Source organism: Dendrobates tinctorius, unplaced genomic scaffold, assembly GCF_039654945.1.
Source record: "Dendrobates tinctorius isolate UK_male_01 unplaced genomic scaffold, ASM3965494v1 ptg000231l, whole genome shotgun sequence".
Classification (NCBI taxonomy): Eukaryota; Metazoa; Chordata; class Amphibia; order Anura; family Dendrobatidae; genus Dendrobates; species Dendrobates tinctorius.
Genome location: NW_027361898.1, coordinates 4,352,439 through 4,369,559, shown reverse-complemented (window position 1 = coordinate 4,369,559; position 17,121 = coordinate 4,352,439). Strand labels below are relative to the sequence as shown.

At 45.0% G+C, this 17,121-nt stretch overlaps 1 protein-coding gene across 2 annotated transcripts in view; it reads left to right on the top strand.

The window, feature by feature from the left end:
• Positions 1 to 17,121, top strand: part of DDX31 (DEAD-box helicase 31) — an 82,806-nt gene that overhangs the window by 43,445 nt on the left and 22,240 nt on the right. For both annotated transcript variants that reach the window (XM_073555981.1, XM_073555980.1), the window contains exons 9-19: positions 3,680 to 3,744; positions 3,850 to 3,969; positions 4,058 to 4,164; positions 4,580 to 4,803; positions 5,001 to 5,150; positions 6,265 to 6,324; positions 8,337 to 8,387; positions 10,402 to 10,541; positions 10,890 to 10,965; positions 13,291 to 13,402; positions 15,898 to 16,078. In XM_073555981.1, coding sequence (XP_073412082.1) covers positions 3,680 to 3,744; positions 3,850 to 3,969; positions 4,058 to 4,164; positions 4,580 to 4,803; positions 5,001 to 5,150; positions 6,265 to 6,324; positions 8,337 to 8,387; positions 10,402 to 10,541; positions 10,890 to 10,965; positions 13,291 to 13,402; positions 15,898 to 16,078 — 1,286 coding nt within the window. The remainder of the gene's footprint in view (positions 1 to 3,679; positions 3,745 to 3,849; positions 3,970 to 4,057; positions 4,165 to 4,579; positions 4,804 to 5,000; positions 5,151 to 6,264; positions 6,325 to 8,336; positions 8,388 to 10,401; positions 10,542 to 10,889; positions 10,966 to 13,290; positions 13,403 to 15,897; positions 16,079 to 17,121) is intronic.

The following is a 17,121-nucleotide window of genomic DNA, read 5'->3' as shown; positions in this document are numbered from 1 at the left end:
AAGATGCCCTTGCGAAGAATTTTTGCCCAAGCTGAAATGACTTTTGCTACCCAGGCGGAAGCGAAAATAGGACAGAGAGGCGCCGGATGCCTCAAAAATTGACTTCGCCAGCGATTCTATTTGCCTGTCCGTTGGATCTTTAAGCGATGCTCCGTCTGGAAGGGATAGAACCGTTTTAGAGGAGAGACGGGAAACTGGTGGATCCACTTCGGGAGCCTTGGTCCATTTTGTGAAGAGGTCCGCATCAAAGGGATATAGCACATCTAAGTACTTGCGGCCTGAGAAACGTTTCTCAGGGTGTTCCCAGTGCCTGGATAACAGTGTCGAACTCCTTGTGATTAGGAAAGGTTCGTGAGGGAGGTTTTACTCACTTAAAGGGAACGGAGCATTCCTGAAGTGGTGCCTTATCGTCCTTTATTTTAAGAGTTTGAAAAATAGCTGATATGAGACTATCAACCATGTCCCAAGTTTTAGACATGTTGTCTGCCTCTGAGTCGGATCCTGGTTGGGAATTATCGTCTGACCTAAGGTCGTCTACCAATGAAGGAGACGAGGAGCGCAGCCTGGGAGAGGCGGAAGGACCTTGTGAGCTGGAAGAAGAGCCTGACAGAGCCCGCTTCCTAGAACCTCTACCCGGTCTGTCCGTCTGAAGGTCGCGGTCAGGTGCGGGCGACTCGCCGTGAGAGGCGGTCGGCGCACAGGTGGCTGAAGATAGCTGAGGTATCCGTTCTAAGACCTGGACCAGGGACTGAGAAACTTTAGTCAGGTCAGAGACCGACTGAGACATTGCAATGGCCCACTCTGGGGGAGGTGGAGTGCTCTGACGCCCACTTCTTTTTACACTGCGCTCAGGTGTAGTGAATAGGTGTGGGTCTAGTACAGAGAGCCCTTGCAGGGTTGCTCATATGAGAAAAAAGGCGGCAGTATGTCCGCACGTAACTGAGAGGGAACTAATTGGAGCCTCAGGACAAAAGCAGCAGAGCCTACCGAGGTTCAGATGCGCAGTCGGGCGCCGCTGTGTCCCCCAAGCAGAGAACCGATGAAGAGAGAGATAACGATATCCCAGGAAGTCAAAATGACGATAGCGGTGGGCGGAGCTTAGCGGCCGAGCCATATGATTTGGAAGAGAAAAGGGGGGGGCGGCTGAGATAGGAGACTGCAGGAGCTGAATAGAAGAAGCCCCGTAATAGGTTAATAAAGGCGCGAAAAGAACGCGCGCTCAGGAAGGAGGAAGCTTTCAAAATGAAAGTAAAAAAGGCGCGGTTACCACCCGGGACCTTATGCCGACAGCGCCACCGGGACCGCAAAGCCGCAGGGGTACTGGAGGAAACAGGGCAAAGCACAGCCTGCGAAATCACTGCGGAACCTCCCCAGAGGTGAGCGATGGGAAGAGGGCGCGCGCCTGCATAAGAAAGAGATGGGAATTTCAAAACCAGGGACAGTGCAGAGGCTAAGCGCCGGCCCCAATAACTTTCATTGAGTGCAAGGCGGGAATTTCAAACCAGGGGCCGATGTACTGGCAACAGAGGCTTCCTGTAGTATGCGGGGGTGGGGGGGGGGGGACATTCAGACCTCTTGCCTGATGTCCCTGAAGAGGATTACCGCAGGGGCCCACGCACAGAGAGCAGGCCGCTGCAAGGGGGGATCCTCTGTACCCGCACCATGTCCGAATGGTGCAGAAGACGGCGCCAACCTCTTGCTAGAAGGGAAAAGTCACCTCTGGCGACCGCCGTCTTCCTCTCAGCCCTGTCCCAGGAGAGGGGTGAGTATGGGAATCGGCGAGGACCGGCCACCTGTCGTCAGCCCATAGCACCCGAGGGTGATAGGAGAAAAGGTCCTGCCTGCGGAACCTGAGAGTTGCGATGTGGGTAACACCACATTGCTCGCTCAGCCGCCTGATATGGGAAAGCAGGATTAATTTACACCCTGTTTCCTGATGCTGAAATCTGAAAAATAAATGCGAAAACATTAATACACACAACAAACCCTAAAAGGAAAAAAGGAAATCGTTAAATGCGGATCTGGGGAGATCCCGGTCCGCCTCCTACAGACAGCTAAGCACAAACTGAGGTACTTCGTGCCTATCGGTGGGTGTATACTGCCGGGGAGGAGCTAAGTTTCTTGTTTTGCATAGTGTCAGCCTCCTAGCAGCAGCAGCATACACCCATGGTAATCTGTGTCCTCCAATAAGGCGATAAAGAAAAAGTGTGTATCAAGCCCCTCCCCTCATTATGATGTCACAATTGTTGCCATGGCGACGCTGATGTAATCATAGGTTGCAAGCCCCGCCGCTCACTATGATGTCATAATGGTTGACTATGGGATGGAGGATGTGTGATGGGTATATGGGCACTGGACTATGGGATGGAGGATATGTATGACGGGTATATACATTACTTATTCTGTACTGATCCGGAGTTACATTCTGTATTATCCTTCAAAGCTGCACTCACTATTCTGCTGGTGCAGTGTCCGTGTACCTACATTACTGATCCTGAGTTACATCCTGTATTTTACCCCAGAACTTCATTCACTACTCACTATTCTGCTGGTGCAGTCACGGTGTACATACATTACATTACTGATCCTGAGTTACATCCTGTATAATACCTCCAGAGCTGCACTCACTATTCTGCTGGTGCAGTCACTGTGTACATACATTACTGATCCTGTACTGATCTTGAGTTACATCCTGTATTATACTCCAGAGCTGCACTCACTATTCTGCTGGTGCAGTCACTGTGGACATACATTACTGATCCTGAGTTACATCCTGTATAATACCGCCAGAGCTGCACTCACTATTCTGCTGGTGCAGTCACTGTGTACATACATTACTGATCCTGAGTTACATCCTGTATTATACTCCAGAGCTGCACTCACTATTCTGCTGGTGCAGTCACTGTGGACATACATTACTGATCCTGAGTTACATCCTGTATAATACCTCCAGAGCTGCACTCACTATTCTGCTGGTGCAGTCACTGTGTACATACATTACTGATCCTGAGTTACATCCTGTATTATACTCCAGAGCTGCACTCACTATTCTGCTGGTGCAGTCACTGTGGACATACATTACTGATCCTGAGTTACATCCTGTATAATACCTCCAGAGCTGCACTCACTATTCTGCTGGTGCAGTCACTGTGTACATACATTACTGATCCTGTACTGATCCTGAGTTACATCCTTTATTATACCCCAGAGCTGCACTCACTATTTTGCTGGTGCAGTCACTGTGTACATACATTACTGATCCTGTACTGATCCTGAGTTACATCCTGTATTATATTCTAGAGCTGCACTCACTATGTACATACATTACTGATCCTGGGTTACATCCTGTATTATAACCCAGAGCTGCACTCACTATTCTGCTGGTGCAGTCACTGTGTACATACATTACTGATCCTGAGTTACATCCTTTATTATACCCCAGAGCTGCACTCACTATTTTGCTGGTGCAGTCACTGTGTGCATACATTACATTACTGATCCTGAGTTACATCCTGTATTATACTCCAGAGCTGCACTCACTATTCTGCTGGTGCAGTCACTGTGTACATTACTGATCCTCAGATACATCCTGTATTTATATTCCAGAGCTGCACTCACTATTCTGTGCTACTATAATGCAGTCTTTTATCATGAATACTTTCATTTTGCTGATTTTCAGCCTTTCATGTGGATTGTGCCTGGAGTTTTGATGGGTGGAGAGAAGAGAAAGTCAGAAAAGGCCAGGTAATGTGATTTTTTTTTTTAAAATTGTTTGTGTCAGGTTCTTTGTTTTTCCTGACCCAGTGACCTCCAGGTGGCGCTGTTTTCAGCATTGTCTTCTTGGTTAAGGTTACGGAAGGGCATTAATATTCTGATCTCCACTCCGGGGAGACTGGTCGATCACATCAGGTCCACAAAAAATATTCACTTCACTCACATTCGGTGGCTAGTGGTGGACGAGGCAGACAGGTGAGTGAGACTCCGTGATGAGGCACTGATCCTCCTGCTTCCTGGCGTCGGTCTCCTCATTCCAAAAAATGATCTGTATTGTCTGTAGGATTCTGGATCTGGGATTTGAGAAGGATCTCACAGCGATCCTGAATGCGCTGAACGCCCAGAGCGAACGGAGGCAGAACGTGCTGCTGTCAGCAACGCTGACTCAGGGTGAGCGGATGCCAACCATACACACAGGACTATATCCCCGATCATCTTATGTCACTTGTGTCTCATCCTATCCTATCCCGTGTGATACAGTCTGGTGAGATGCTGTACCTAATCCTATCCCATGTGATACTGTCTGCTGAGATGCTGTACCTAATCCTATCCTGTGTGATGCTGTCTGCTGAGCTGTGTATCTAATCCTATCCTGTGTGATGCTGTCTGCTGAGATGCTGTACCTAATCCTATCCTGTGTGATGCTGTCTGCTGAGCTGTGTATCTAATCCTATCCTGTGATATTGTCTACTGAGATGCTGTACCTAATCCTATCCCCGTGTGATACTGTCTGCTGAGATGCTATGCCTAATCCTATCCTGTGATATGTCTGCTGAGTTGTATGTGAACCTATCCTCTATCTCAGGGGTGACTCGTCTGGCTGACATCAGTTTACACTCACCTGTCGTCGTGTCGGTGGCCGTAGACCCTCACAGTGAGCCGACGCTGGAGGTCACATCCCCTGTGGAGCAGCAAGCTGCGGACACTTCGGGCTTTGCTATCCCAAAACGGCTTCTCCAGCACACGGTGGTGGTTCCCAGTAAGCTGAAGCTGGTTACACTGGCTGCCTTCATACTGGGAAAATGGCAGGTGAGCAGCTGCCATGTCCTACATATCACATGTAACCTCATATGTGCGGGGGTCTCCTCATCTCTCTTTACATCTAGTTGTGTCTAACTTATACCCAAGTGTGGTATATCAGTGCAGGATGTCATTCCTGGCCTGTGTATGTATTGGAGGACACGTTTGTTAGGATCTGTTAGTGTGACTGCTGTGTTTTATTCCAGTGTGATCTAAAACCGAAGATAATCGTCTTCTTCCCGAGCTGCGAACTGGTGGAGTTCTACCATACACTGCTGAGCAATGTCCTCCACCTGCAGCATAGCACGAAAGACCAGGCAGTATTCCTGCGACTGCACGGAGGCATGAAGCAAGAGGTAATGGGGGGTCTATACAGAGCCTGTGTCATTAGTCATCCCGTCCTCCCGAGTGTCGGCGCTGTCCCATCCCCCGTGGGTCGGCATCATCCCGTCAAAACCACCAATACCACAACCAAGTGTCGGCGTAGTTATCCCCTTTTCCCCGTGTGTTGGCATAATCATCCCATCTGCCCACCCTCACCCTCTCCTAGTGTCGGCGTTGTTATTCCATCTTCCCTGAGGAGTGGTGGCATCCTGAACCCCCCTGCGTCGTCATCCCGTCTTCCCAGAGTGGCAGTGTCCTGTCCCCGAGAGGCGGTGGCGACATCCCTTTGATACCAGCGAGCAGTAGCAGCAGCTTCCTCCCTGCTTTTCACTTGGCACAATAATCGTCTCATTAGCAGCAGGTTTGGTGATGTTTTTGTGCTGGAAATGTGCAGCCGCCTCCATCCTTCGCCACCTGAGGGTCTTTATTGGGACTAATCCTCCATGACCAGCTGCTCACTGCCTCGTTGCCACCTCCCAGGCAGGGCCGGTCATGGGGGGCAATTAGTTCCTGATGTCCTCGCATTAGGAGCTTTAATGAAACTAAACCGGGACCCCCAGATGGCGGCACTCCATCCCTCACTAGAAACAAATTAATAGTATCCTCCCTGTTATTTTAAGCTCCTCCACCCATCACCACTCCTCCAAGTAAGTGTTGGGGACATTACAAAGGCACAAATCATCCCCGTAACCGGATCCCTTTAATCTTCCCAGCAGGACATATACTGGTGCCTCATTCTCTGTCTTGTCGGCAACTTTCCATTTTTAATCCCTTTTCTACCTAGTGAGTGTATCTCAGTAACTGCACCCCCTCCACAACCGCAGCGAAACGCAGAGACCAAATATACCTCGTCAAAGCTGAAAATCTAGAGTGATGGAGTCTAGGCCAGAAAACACAAGAGGCTAAAACATGCCGTATCACAGTGGCCAAGAGACCAAGATAAAGCGGCTGTCACAGGGCGCAAAAAAAGGAACTATTGCTTATGTCAGAGATCTAGGAAAAATGTGTGACAACCCTTCTAGAATGTGAAAATGACACGGCTTGGCTTTGATATATTAATATTACATGCTCTGTTCTGGGTTACAGGAGAGGACGGACGTTTTCCAGCAGTTCTCAGGGGCCAGGGCTGGGATCCTCCTGTGTACGGTGAGTAGAACCGGACACAGGCCTCCATTGTATGTACCACATGTAATGAAGGGCTCAAAACATCTGCATGAATCCATGGGTACCAAGGGCACCGAGGAGCTCGTACCTCTCCCTCTTTCTACTCTTACTGGCAGCCAGTGCCTCATAGATTAGGGAATTGATAATTATGCGATTTCCTGACTTATATCTTGGCCTACAGTCTTCTGTCCAGACTGTGGCGGCCGACACAAGACCCTGGGCCGACGGCTGTCAGAGAGAAGGGCCACTCCTTGCACAGGGCCTTTGTATGTCCTTCATCTCCCCTCCACTGGCAGGAGACGGCTGAGTTTAATTTCCCATCTTTGCGGCCCTGGCACCGTTCAGCAGCAGCCAGTTTGTGATCGCCATCGTACGGCCGCCAGCCTGCTGCCCTCTACAGAAGGCAGCGCAATTAGCTACCTAATCGTGGCAGCTGCTGATCGGAGAACGTGTGAAGCTTGGAGCGTCCGACCCACCGCCAACTTGTAAATTACAGCCATCTAGAGTAATTAGTACCGAAAACGGCTTATCCAGGAGGAGCGCTGATTAACCATTTCAGGGCTGGCGCCATGTTGCCGCATCCTTCAATGGGACGAGTATGGCGCCCGGACACGATGACACGATTAAGTCAAAGATATTGGAATGGGGCGGCTGGTAAGTCAAGGATCTGACTGGTTGTAGCTCAGACTTAGTTCTGCTTGCTTGAGCTTCCTCCGCCATCCCTGGATGGCACAGATGGAAATCAGCTTGCTCAGGTGCCCGCCTGTCAGCCGGATTAAAATGACTCATTTATTTAGCGTGGAAGCACACCCAGTATGGCAGCTAGCAGGGTGAACGTCTCCACTAGAGAGATGGAAGCGTCCGTCCCGCCCTTTTGGTCCTGCCAAAAGTCATTATTGCAGAGCGTAGCGAGGCCTCAGCAGGGGAGGGTGCCCCGCCGTTATGGCGACAGATTGGGCTGAGTAATAAAGTCAGGCTGAGCCGAGCATGGGAGGCCAAGACTCTTGGCTGGAGGAACCAGAATATGGCAACACGAGTTAACGTGGCTGAGTAAACAGCAAAACATTTCCTAAATGACCTTTTTGCTCCCCCCTCTCCTCTTCCCCCCTCCTCCTCCTCCTCCTCCTCTTCTGATGCCACAGTGAAGATGAGCTGCTGGTAAGCGCCACGCCAAGAACTGGCAAGGTGGAGGCACTAAATTCTGCTGCGGTCTGAGGTTACATTGAAGGAAAGTCAGCAACACACCATGTAGCAACAATCTCTAGGCCGTCCTTCCTGCACATGTTCCTATCAGTAAAGCTCATACTCTATGGTGGTTATTTGAGCATGTAGATGGCAAAGTACCCATGTTATAGCAGCATTGGTGCAGCCCTGCACCCATCTCATGGCGGCATCGGTACAGCCCTGCACCCCCCATCTCATGGCGGCATCGGTACAGCCCTGCACCCCCCATCTCATGGCGGCATCGGTACAGCCCTGCACCCCCCATCTCATGGCGGCATCGGTACAGCCCTGCACCCATCTCATGGCGGCATCGGTACAGCCCTGCACCCATGTCAGCGAAAACCAAAAGCAATGAACTGGAATACAAGTTGGTGTGCATATTCACACTGGCCACTAAACAGACAAAACCTAAGTTAAAAACAAAGTGAGCAAATACCCTGCAGTAGATAAATAGCAATAATGCATGAGAATAATATAGGGTACTTGGTTAACATAATTTTGATTAAAAAAAAAAACTTAAAAGCCATCCCACCACATCACTGAGACCTCATTCATGGCGGTCCTAACCTCAAGTACTGAAAACCTTACCATGTGTCTAATGACACATGCGCTTACACGCTGCATGCATACCAACTATTATTAATTTACTCACTACAGTGTATTTACCCTTGTCGCAGCGCCCCCTTTGCAGCCCTGCCTCCATGTCGCAGCGTCCCCACTGCAGCCATGTCGCTGCGTCACATCAGTCATGTTTTTTTTGTTTAATGCAGGATGTCGCTGCTCGAGGACTGGATCTTCCCCAGGTTACCTGGATTGTACAGGTGAGATGCCTTGTCCCCCATAGTACAATCTTCTATTTTTCCAAGAGAAATTCACTTTTCTTCTGAAATCCTCTGTGCTGTGGTTGAAGGCACTTTCTGCTTTTTCTACTTTAACCTCACATCATGACTCATAAGTTGGCAGGTCATTGCCCCCGACCCCCTCACTGTCCGTACACAACCTTTCATAAATATTGTGTTGCTGTGAATCACTTAGCACAGATATATTTTTTTTTTTTTTTTTTTTTGCTTTCACAAATGGAATGTTCCATGTGAATAAGTGTGATGATTACACCCAGGGAGTGCTGTATCCTGCAGGGTAGATGGGACGGCATCTTGTAGCACCGACATCCCTGGTATAAATTAGTGCTGGCAGCTGAGTGTGTTCCCATGTGTCCGTATGTACAAACATCTCTGCTGCATATAAACCCGCTGCAGCCCTAGGATTGCTGAGCTGCCCGGTGTCACCTCCACATCCGTCTCCTCAGCCGTGTCTTTGAGAATAGATGCAGGCAGGCTAACGATGAGACTGGGAGCGGGGTGAAAGCGAGAGATCGGCACAGGACAGCTTCTCTGGAGAGAGGGCCCATTAGCTCCAGATCTAGCATGCATTTCGTCTTCACATGTCAGAGCACAGCGCTACCCTGACAGCCACATCTGAGCACATCCTTCTTCTCTAGTGCACTGGCACCTGATAGATTCCTCATGGCTTTCCGGGAGAGGCCGGGATCCTGTTATATGTGGGGTAATTAGGGCTCCAAGAATTCATCCCAACAATACGTCATTAACCGCACACTCTTCTCTGCCTGTCATGATATTCGTGTCCCAGCTCCGCGCTCCAGAACACAGGCTGAAATATGTCTGTCTGTGTCTGCATCAGCCCAAGAAACGAGATGGCACATACCTAGAAATGGTCACCATAGATTGAGGAAGATAATTCACAGACAAGATATGTTTGTCCATAATCACTGTGGTACTATTGTGTAGTGTATATAGTGCAATTCTATAATACTGTCCCTATGTACAAGAATATAACTACTATAATACTGCCCCCTATGTACAAGAATATAACTACTATAATACTGCCCCTATGTACAAGAATATAACTACTATAATACTGCTGCCATGTACAAGAATATAACTACTATAATGCTGCCCCTATGTACAAGAATATAGCTACTATAATACTGCTATGTACAAGAATATAACTACTATAACACTGCCCCTATGTACAAGAATATAGCTACTATAATACTGCTATGTACAAGAATATAACTACTATAACACTGCCCCTATGTACAAGAATATAACTACTATAATAATGCCCCCTATATACAGGAATATAACTACTATAATACTGGCCCTATGTACAAGAATATAACTACTATAACACTGCCCCTATGTACAAGAATATAACTACTATAATAATGCCCCCTATATACAGGAATATAACTACTATAATACTGGCCCTATGTACAAGAATATAACTACTATAACACTGCCCCTATGTACAAGAATATAACTACTATAATAATGCCCCCTATATACAGGAATATAACTACTATAATACTGGCCCTATGTACAAGAATATAACTACTAGAATACTTCCCCTATGTACAAGAATATAACTACTAGAATACTTCCCCTATGTACAAGAATATAACTACTATAATACTGCCCCTATATATAGGAATATAACTACTATAATACTGTCCCCTATGTACAAGAATATAACTACTAGAATACTTCCCCTATGTACAAGAATATAACTACTATAATACTGCCCCTATATATAGGAATATAACTACTATAATACTGCCCCTATGTACAAGAATGTAACTCCTATAATACTGCCCCCTATGTACAAGAATATAACTACTATAATACTGCTATGTACAAGAATATAACTACTATAATATTGCCCCCTATGTATAAGAATTTTACATTTTGGGTTACTTTCTATGCTCTGTTCATATTGCTCCTGTGTGATATCTGTCTCTGTTATTACATCCCACAGTACAACGCTCCTGCATCTGCTGCAGAATATATCCACCGCATTGGACGTACCGCCAGGCTCGGCGCCCATGGAAACAGTTTGCTCATTCTAATCCCATCAGAGGTTGAATACATTCAAACATTGGTGAATCACAAGATCAGGTAGGAAACGTGTTAATAGAATCTTGTTTCTGGATTGCAGTACCACTGAAGACCTTTTCATGGTATGGGGCGTTCTTGACTGTTAAGAGCATTGTATAACTTGATGACCTACATTGTGATGGTATATAGAAGATCTGTGTCAGATATGTTCTACTGCCTATGTGAGCAGTCACAGTTGTCCACATTGAAGGCTATGGGCAACTGTCTTGTCACTCAACTCCATATGTGTAAATTCAGCTCTTCCCATAACTAAATATCATGGTTTTTGTTTTTCATATGACCAGAAACTCAATATTATTCTAGTTTTCATTCTTCTGCACAATCATAGGATTTTCTTCTTGTTCTCAGTGTCTCAGAGATGAAGATGGAAGAGATCTTGTCCAACCTGCTCCTGGAGGACTTCTTGGTAATCAACAGAGGGAAGGTAAGGAGTTGTACCCCAAAAGTAATCAGATATGATCTTGGGTCACACTTCACTGTGGGGTATCGTACATGACACTACATCCTGTATTATACTCCAGAGCTGCACTCTATTCTGCTGGTGCAGTCACTGTGTACATACATTACATTGCTGATCCTGAGTTACATCCTGTATTATACCACAGAGCTGCACTCACTATTCTGCTGGTGCAATCACCGTGTACATACATTACATTACTGATCCTGTACTGATCCTGAGTTACATCCTGTATTATAACCCAGAGCTGCACTCACTAATCTGCTGGTGCAGTCACTGTGTACATACATTACTGATCCTGAGTTACATCCTGTATTATACCCCAGAGCTGCACTCACTATTCTGCTGGTGCAGTCACTGTGTACATACATTACTGATCCTGAGTTACATCCTGTATTACACCCCAGAGCTGGACTCGCTATTCTGCTGGTGCAGTCACTTTGTACATACATTACTGATCCTGTACTAACCCTGAGTTGCATCCTGTATTATACCACAGAGCTGCACTCACTATTCTGCTGGTGCAGTCACTGTGTACATACATTACTGATCCTGTACTGATCCTGAGTTACATCCTGTATTATACTCCAGAGCTGCACTCACTATTCTGCTGGAGCAGTCACTGTGTACATACATTACTGATCCTGAGATACATCCTGCATTATTCTCCAGAGCTGCACTCCTTATTCTGCTTCATTTACTGTGTATGTACATACCTATCCTGTATATTTGTACTGCGCATCATCTATAAGAGCGTATATGAATACATCTTTAAGTCCAATTGTGACAGCGTCCGCTTGGGCTCTAGGGGGCAGTATAGAGCAGCCATGAAGGCGCAGTTGCAATGTAGCAGGTGGAAATAGAAGAGCTGTTCCTCCTGGAGAGCTCCAGTTGGGTGAGGGGTGTTCTTATCCCCGCACTTCTCCCCCTCCCTTTGTAATATATTGTCATATTATCACTAATCTCCCGGCAGTTGTGACATTGAGACAAGTCATCTGTCACTTAAGATTGAGCACTCTTTAATTTTCTGGCGCTCTCGCAGCAGGGCAGGCTTCAATTTGAGGTCTTTATTGGAATTCTTGAAGACTCTCTCGCCTTTTCCTGCGGCTCTCAGATCTATTCTGAGCCCTGTTACAGAAAGTCTACAGTAACCAACAGAGGGATTGAGCCGGGGCTTCGGCTCTGTTTATTTAACGCTTTAGCGGGATTCTTTTTCCCCGCTCGCTCACCCCCCGCCCCGGCCGCTGGCTTTCCAATATTACTTTAGCAACTGTTGTGTTCACACAGACCCCCTTTACCTCTCGCCCCCTCTCTGCCGGTCCCCTCTCTTCGTTCTCATTAATCTGCAGATGTTAACAGGAATTGTGGACGAAGAGAAGCGAAGAGGTGGGGAGAGGAGGGAGATGGAGGCGAAGCCGGATTATTATTTTGTATTTCCTGCGTTATTAAAGTACTTTAGTTTTAATATCTGTGGATTGTGTCCACCTAGGGAGACGGGAAGCTTGGGCAATTTTGCATTAATATTAAAAAAAATAAAATAAAATAAAATAATAAAATTGTGAAAAAGCTTCAGTACTTAAAGGGATAGACACTGACCCAGCAGCAAATACGTGGGAAGAGATAACTTTTTGCCTAAAATTCAGGTTTGTCGTGTTAATACTGGGCTGGCGATTCGCACTTCAGTCTCAACAGCATTTTTTTTCTTGCTCATTTTTTTTTCAGAAATTTTTTCATATTTAATGTCTCTGCTTGCAGTCAGTGAATGGGGAACCCATCCCGGTTTATTGATCACAGATAATGGCTTGCTACAATTGTGTTCAGTTTGGAAAATCGAACACATAATTATAAAAAAAAAACAGGATGAGAGGTTTTTTTTTTTGTTTGTTTTTTTAAAACTGGATGCAACTGTAAAGAACCCTCAGCTGTTAAAAAAAAAAAAAATAAAAATAGGATTTTACAGGTCTTTATCCTCTGGAAAAGCTGAGTAACAACCCCAGGCATAGATTTAATACTGAAATGGGCAGATTGAGTTTTTAAGAACTCGGGAGAAAGAGAGTTAATGCCTAGTGCTGTCTCATGAGCACCCCCCGCCTCCTCCCGTCATATTATTACAGTGTAATTTCTGTTCTTTTACCATTAATATTGGAAGGATTACCCCCGTCGTCCTCAGAGATGAACGCCTTGTCATTATACTGTTATTAAATCTATTCTAAACGCCTTTATTACTCACCCACCTTACTCTCCTGCTTTTAATTTAACCCCCTCTGCTTATTCCCTTACCAACTTCTCCAGAAAACTGGGGCGGCGGACCCCCAGGCTGTACGGGAGAGGGCTACCGTGTTACAGACAAAGTTTGAGGACTATGTACATGCCAGCGCTGAGACGTTGTTATCTGCAAAGAAGGGTAAGAACTGACCTCCCGTGTCCTGTATTATAGTAGTTATATTCTTGTACATAGGAGCAGTATTATAGGAGTTATATTCTTGTACATAGTGAGCAGTATTATAGTAGTTATATTCTTGCACATAGGGGCAGTATTATAGTAGTTATATTCTTGTACATAGCAGTATTATAGTAGTTATATTCTTGTACATAGGGGGCAGTATTATAGTAGTTATATTCTTGTACATAGGGGCAGTATTATAGTAGTTATTTTCTTGTACATAGGAGCAGTATTATAGTAGTTATATTCTTGTACATAGGAGCAGTATTATAGGAGTTATATTCTTGAACATAGGGGGCAGTATTCTAGTAGTTATATTCTTGTACATAGAGAGCAGTATGATAGTAGTTATATTATTGTACATAGGGGCAGTATGATAGTAGTTATATTATTGTACATAGGGGCAGTATGATAGTAGTTATATTATTGTACATAGGGGCAGTATGATAGTAGTTATATTCTTGTACATAGGGGGCAGTATGATAGTAGTTATATTCTTGTACATAGGGGGCAGTATTCTAGTAGTTATATTCTTGTACATAGGAGCAGTATTATAGTAGTTATATTCTTGTACATAGGGGGCAGTATTATAGTAGTTATATTATTGTACATAGGGGCAGTATGATAGTAGTTATATTCTTGTACATAGGGGGCAGTATTATAGCAGTTATATTCTTGTACATAGGGGGCAGTATTATAGTAGTTATATTATTGTACATAGGGGCAGTATGATAGTAGTTATATTCTTGTACATAGGGGGCAGTATTATAGTAGTTATATTCTTGTACATAGGAGCAGTACTATAGTAGTTATATTCTTGTACATAGGGAGCAGTATTATAGTAGTTATATTCTTGTACATAGGGGGCAGTATTCTAGTAGTTATATTCTTGTACATAGGGGCAGTATGATAGTAGTTATATTATTGTACATAGGGGCAGTATTATAGTAGTTATATTCTTGTACATAGGGGGCAGTATTCTAGTAGTTATATTCTTGTACATAGGGGCAGTATGATAGTAGTTATATTATTGTACATAGGGGCAGTATTATAGCAGTTATATTCTTGTACATAGGGGGCAGTATTATAGCAGTTATATTCTTGTATATAGGAAGCAGTATTATAGTAGTTATATTCTTGTACATAGGGGCAGTACGATAGTAGTTATATTCTTGTACATAGGGGACAGTATTATAGTAGTTATATTCTTGTATATAGGGAGCAGTATTATAGTAGTTATATTCTTGTACATAGGAGCAGTATTATAGCAGTTATATTCTTGTACATAGGGGGCAGTATTATAGTAGTTATATTCCTGTACATAGGAGCGGTATTATAGTAGTTATGTTCTTGTACATAGGAGCAGTGTTATAGCAGTTATATTCTTGTACATAGGGGGCAGTAAATAAATAAATAATCTTTATTTTTATATAGCGCTAACATATTCCGCAGCGCTTCACAGTTTGCACACATTTTCATCGCTGTCCCCAATGGGGCTCACAATCTAAATTCCCTATCAGTATGTCTTTGGAGTGTGGGAGGAAACCGGAGTACCCGGAGGAAACCCACGCAAACATGGGGAGAACATACAAACTCCTTGCAGATGTTGTCCTTGGTCGGATTCGAACCCAGGACCCCAGCGCTGCAAGGCTGCAGCGCTAACCACTGAGCCACCGTGCTGCCCATTATAGTAGTTATATTCTTGTACATAGAGTGCAGTATTATAGTAGCTATATTCTTGTACATAGGGGACAGTATTATAGTAGTTATATTCTTGTACATAGGGGACAGTATTATAGTATTTATATTCATACGTGGGAGCAGTATTATAGTAGTAACATTGTCGCTCTGTATACAGAAAATGGTGATGACTTTTCTCTGGTTTTTGTGTTTTCTGTTATGAGGAGCATGGCTCGGTCCACGTCCTCCTTTGTTTATAACCTTCTCACTGATTTCTCCTGGATCTTGTGGCCGTCACTCTCCAAAATGACACTTTTTACTTTCATTACTGTTCATAAACACCAATATCCGGCAGTGACGGGGGGATTACTTCTGAGCTGCCTCTAAGCTCTCTCCACCTGAGCATGGATGGGGGAGAAAGGTGCAGGAGAGGGACATGCAAGGAGGAGTGGAGACATGTGGTCGGTGGGTGGCCGGCAGTCTCTGCACTGCATCTTCTCATTTGGGTTGTGCTAGATACCAGATTCAGTTGTTCATAGAAATAAGACTCTTTTGAAGACTTTCAGTATTTACCCAGATTGGTTCTCTGCAGGTAAACTTGCTACTGCAAAATGTTAGAGCAGTTGTCACTTTCCATCCCCCACATATGAGCAGTTCTTATGTTGTTCTTCGTAGGGCGACAATAGGCAAAGGAGATAATACATCTAGAAAGATATGAAATGGAGGGACCTATTTTAAAAGATGTTTCTGATTTGTACTCTTAAACTATTTTCCAGCCCTGCAGTCCTACATTCGCTCTTATGCCACCTACCCGAAGAATCTGAAGCATGTCTTTCATGTCCGTTCCTTACACCTGGGTCATGTAGCCAAAAGTTTTGGCCTTAGAGACGCCCCGCATAACCTGAGCCACCAGCTGGCAGGAAACCCTAAGAAACAGAAAGCAATGAAGAACAAGAGGTACAAGCCAAGCGATTTCTGACCAGTGCTACCTGTATTATACTCCAGAGCTGCACTCACTCTTCTGCTTTTGCAGTCACTGTGTACATACATTACATTACTGATCCTGTACTGATCCTGAGTTACATCCTGTATTATACCCCAAAGCTGCACTCACTATTCTGATGGTGCAGTCACTATATACATACATTACATTACATTACTGATCCTGTACTGATACTGGGTTACATCCTGTATTATACTCCAGAGCTGCACTCACTATTCTGCTGGTGCAGTCACTGTGTACATACATTACAGTACTGATCCTGAGTTACATCCTGTATTATACTCCAGAGCTGCACTCACTATTCTGCTGGTGCAGTCACTGAGTACATACATTACATTACTGATCCTGTATTGATCCTGAGTTACATCCTGTATTATACCCCAGAGCTGCACTCACTATTCTGCTAGTGCAGTCATTGTGTACATACATTACATTACTGATCCTGTACTGATCCTGAGTTACATCCTGTATTATACCCCAGAGCTGCACACACTATTTTGCTGGTGCAGTCACTGTATACATACATTACATTACTGATCCTGAGTTACATCCTGTATTATACTCCAGAGCTGCACTCACTATTCTGCTGGTGCAGTCACTGTATACATACATTACTGACCCTGTACTGATCCTGAGTTACATCCTGTATTATACCCCAGAGCTGCACTCGCTATTCTGCTGGTGCAGTCACTGTGTACATACATTACATTACTTATCCTGTACTGATCCTGAGTTACATCCTGTATTATACCCCAGAGCTGCACTCACCATTCTGCTGGTGCAGTCAGTGTGTACATACATCACTTATCCTGTACTGATCCTGAGTTACATCTTGTTTTATACTCCAGGGCTGCACTCACTATTTTGCTACTTAACCCCTTCACGCCGCAGCCCTTTTTCGTTTTTGCGTTTCTGATTTTCACTCCCCCCTACTTCCCAGAGCCATAACTTTATTTTTGAATCAATATGGCCATGTGAGGGCTTTGGTTTTTTGCGG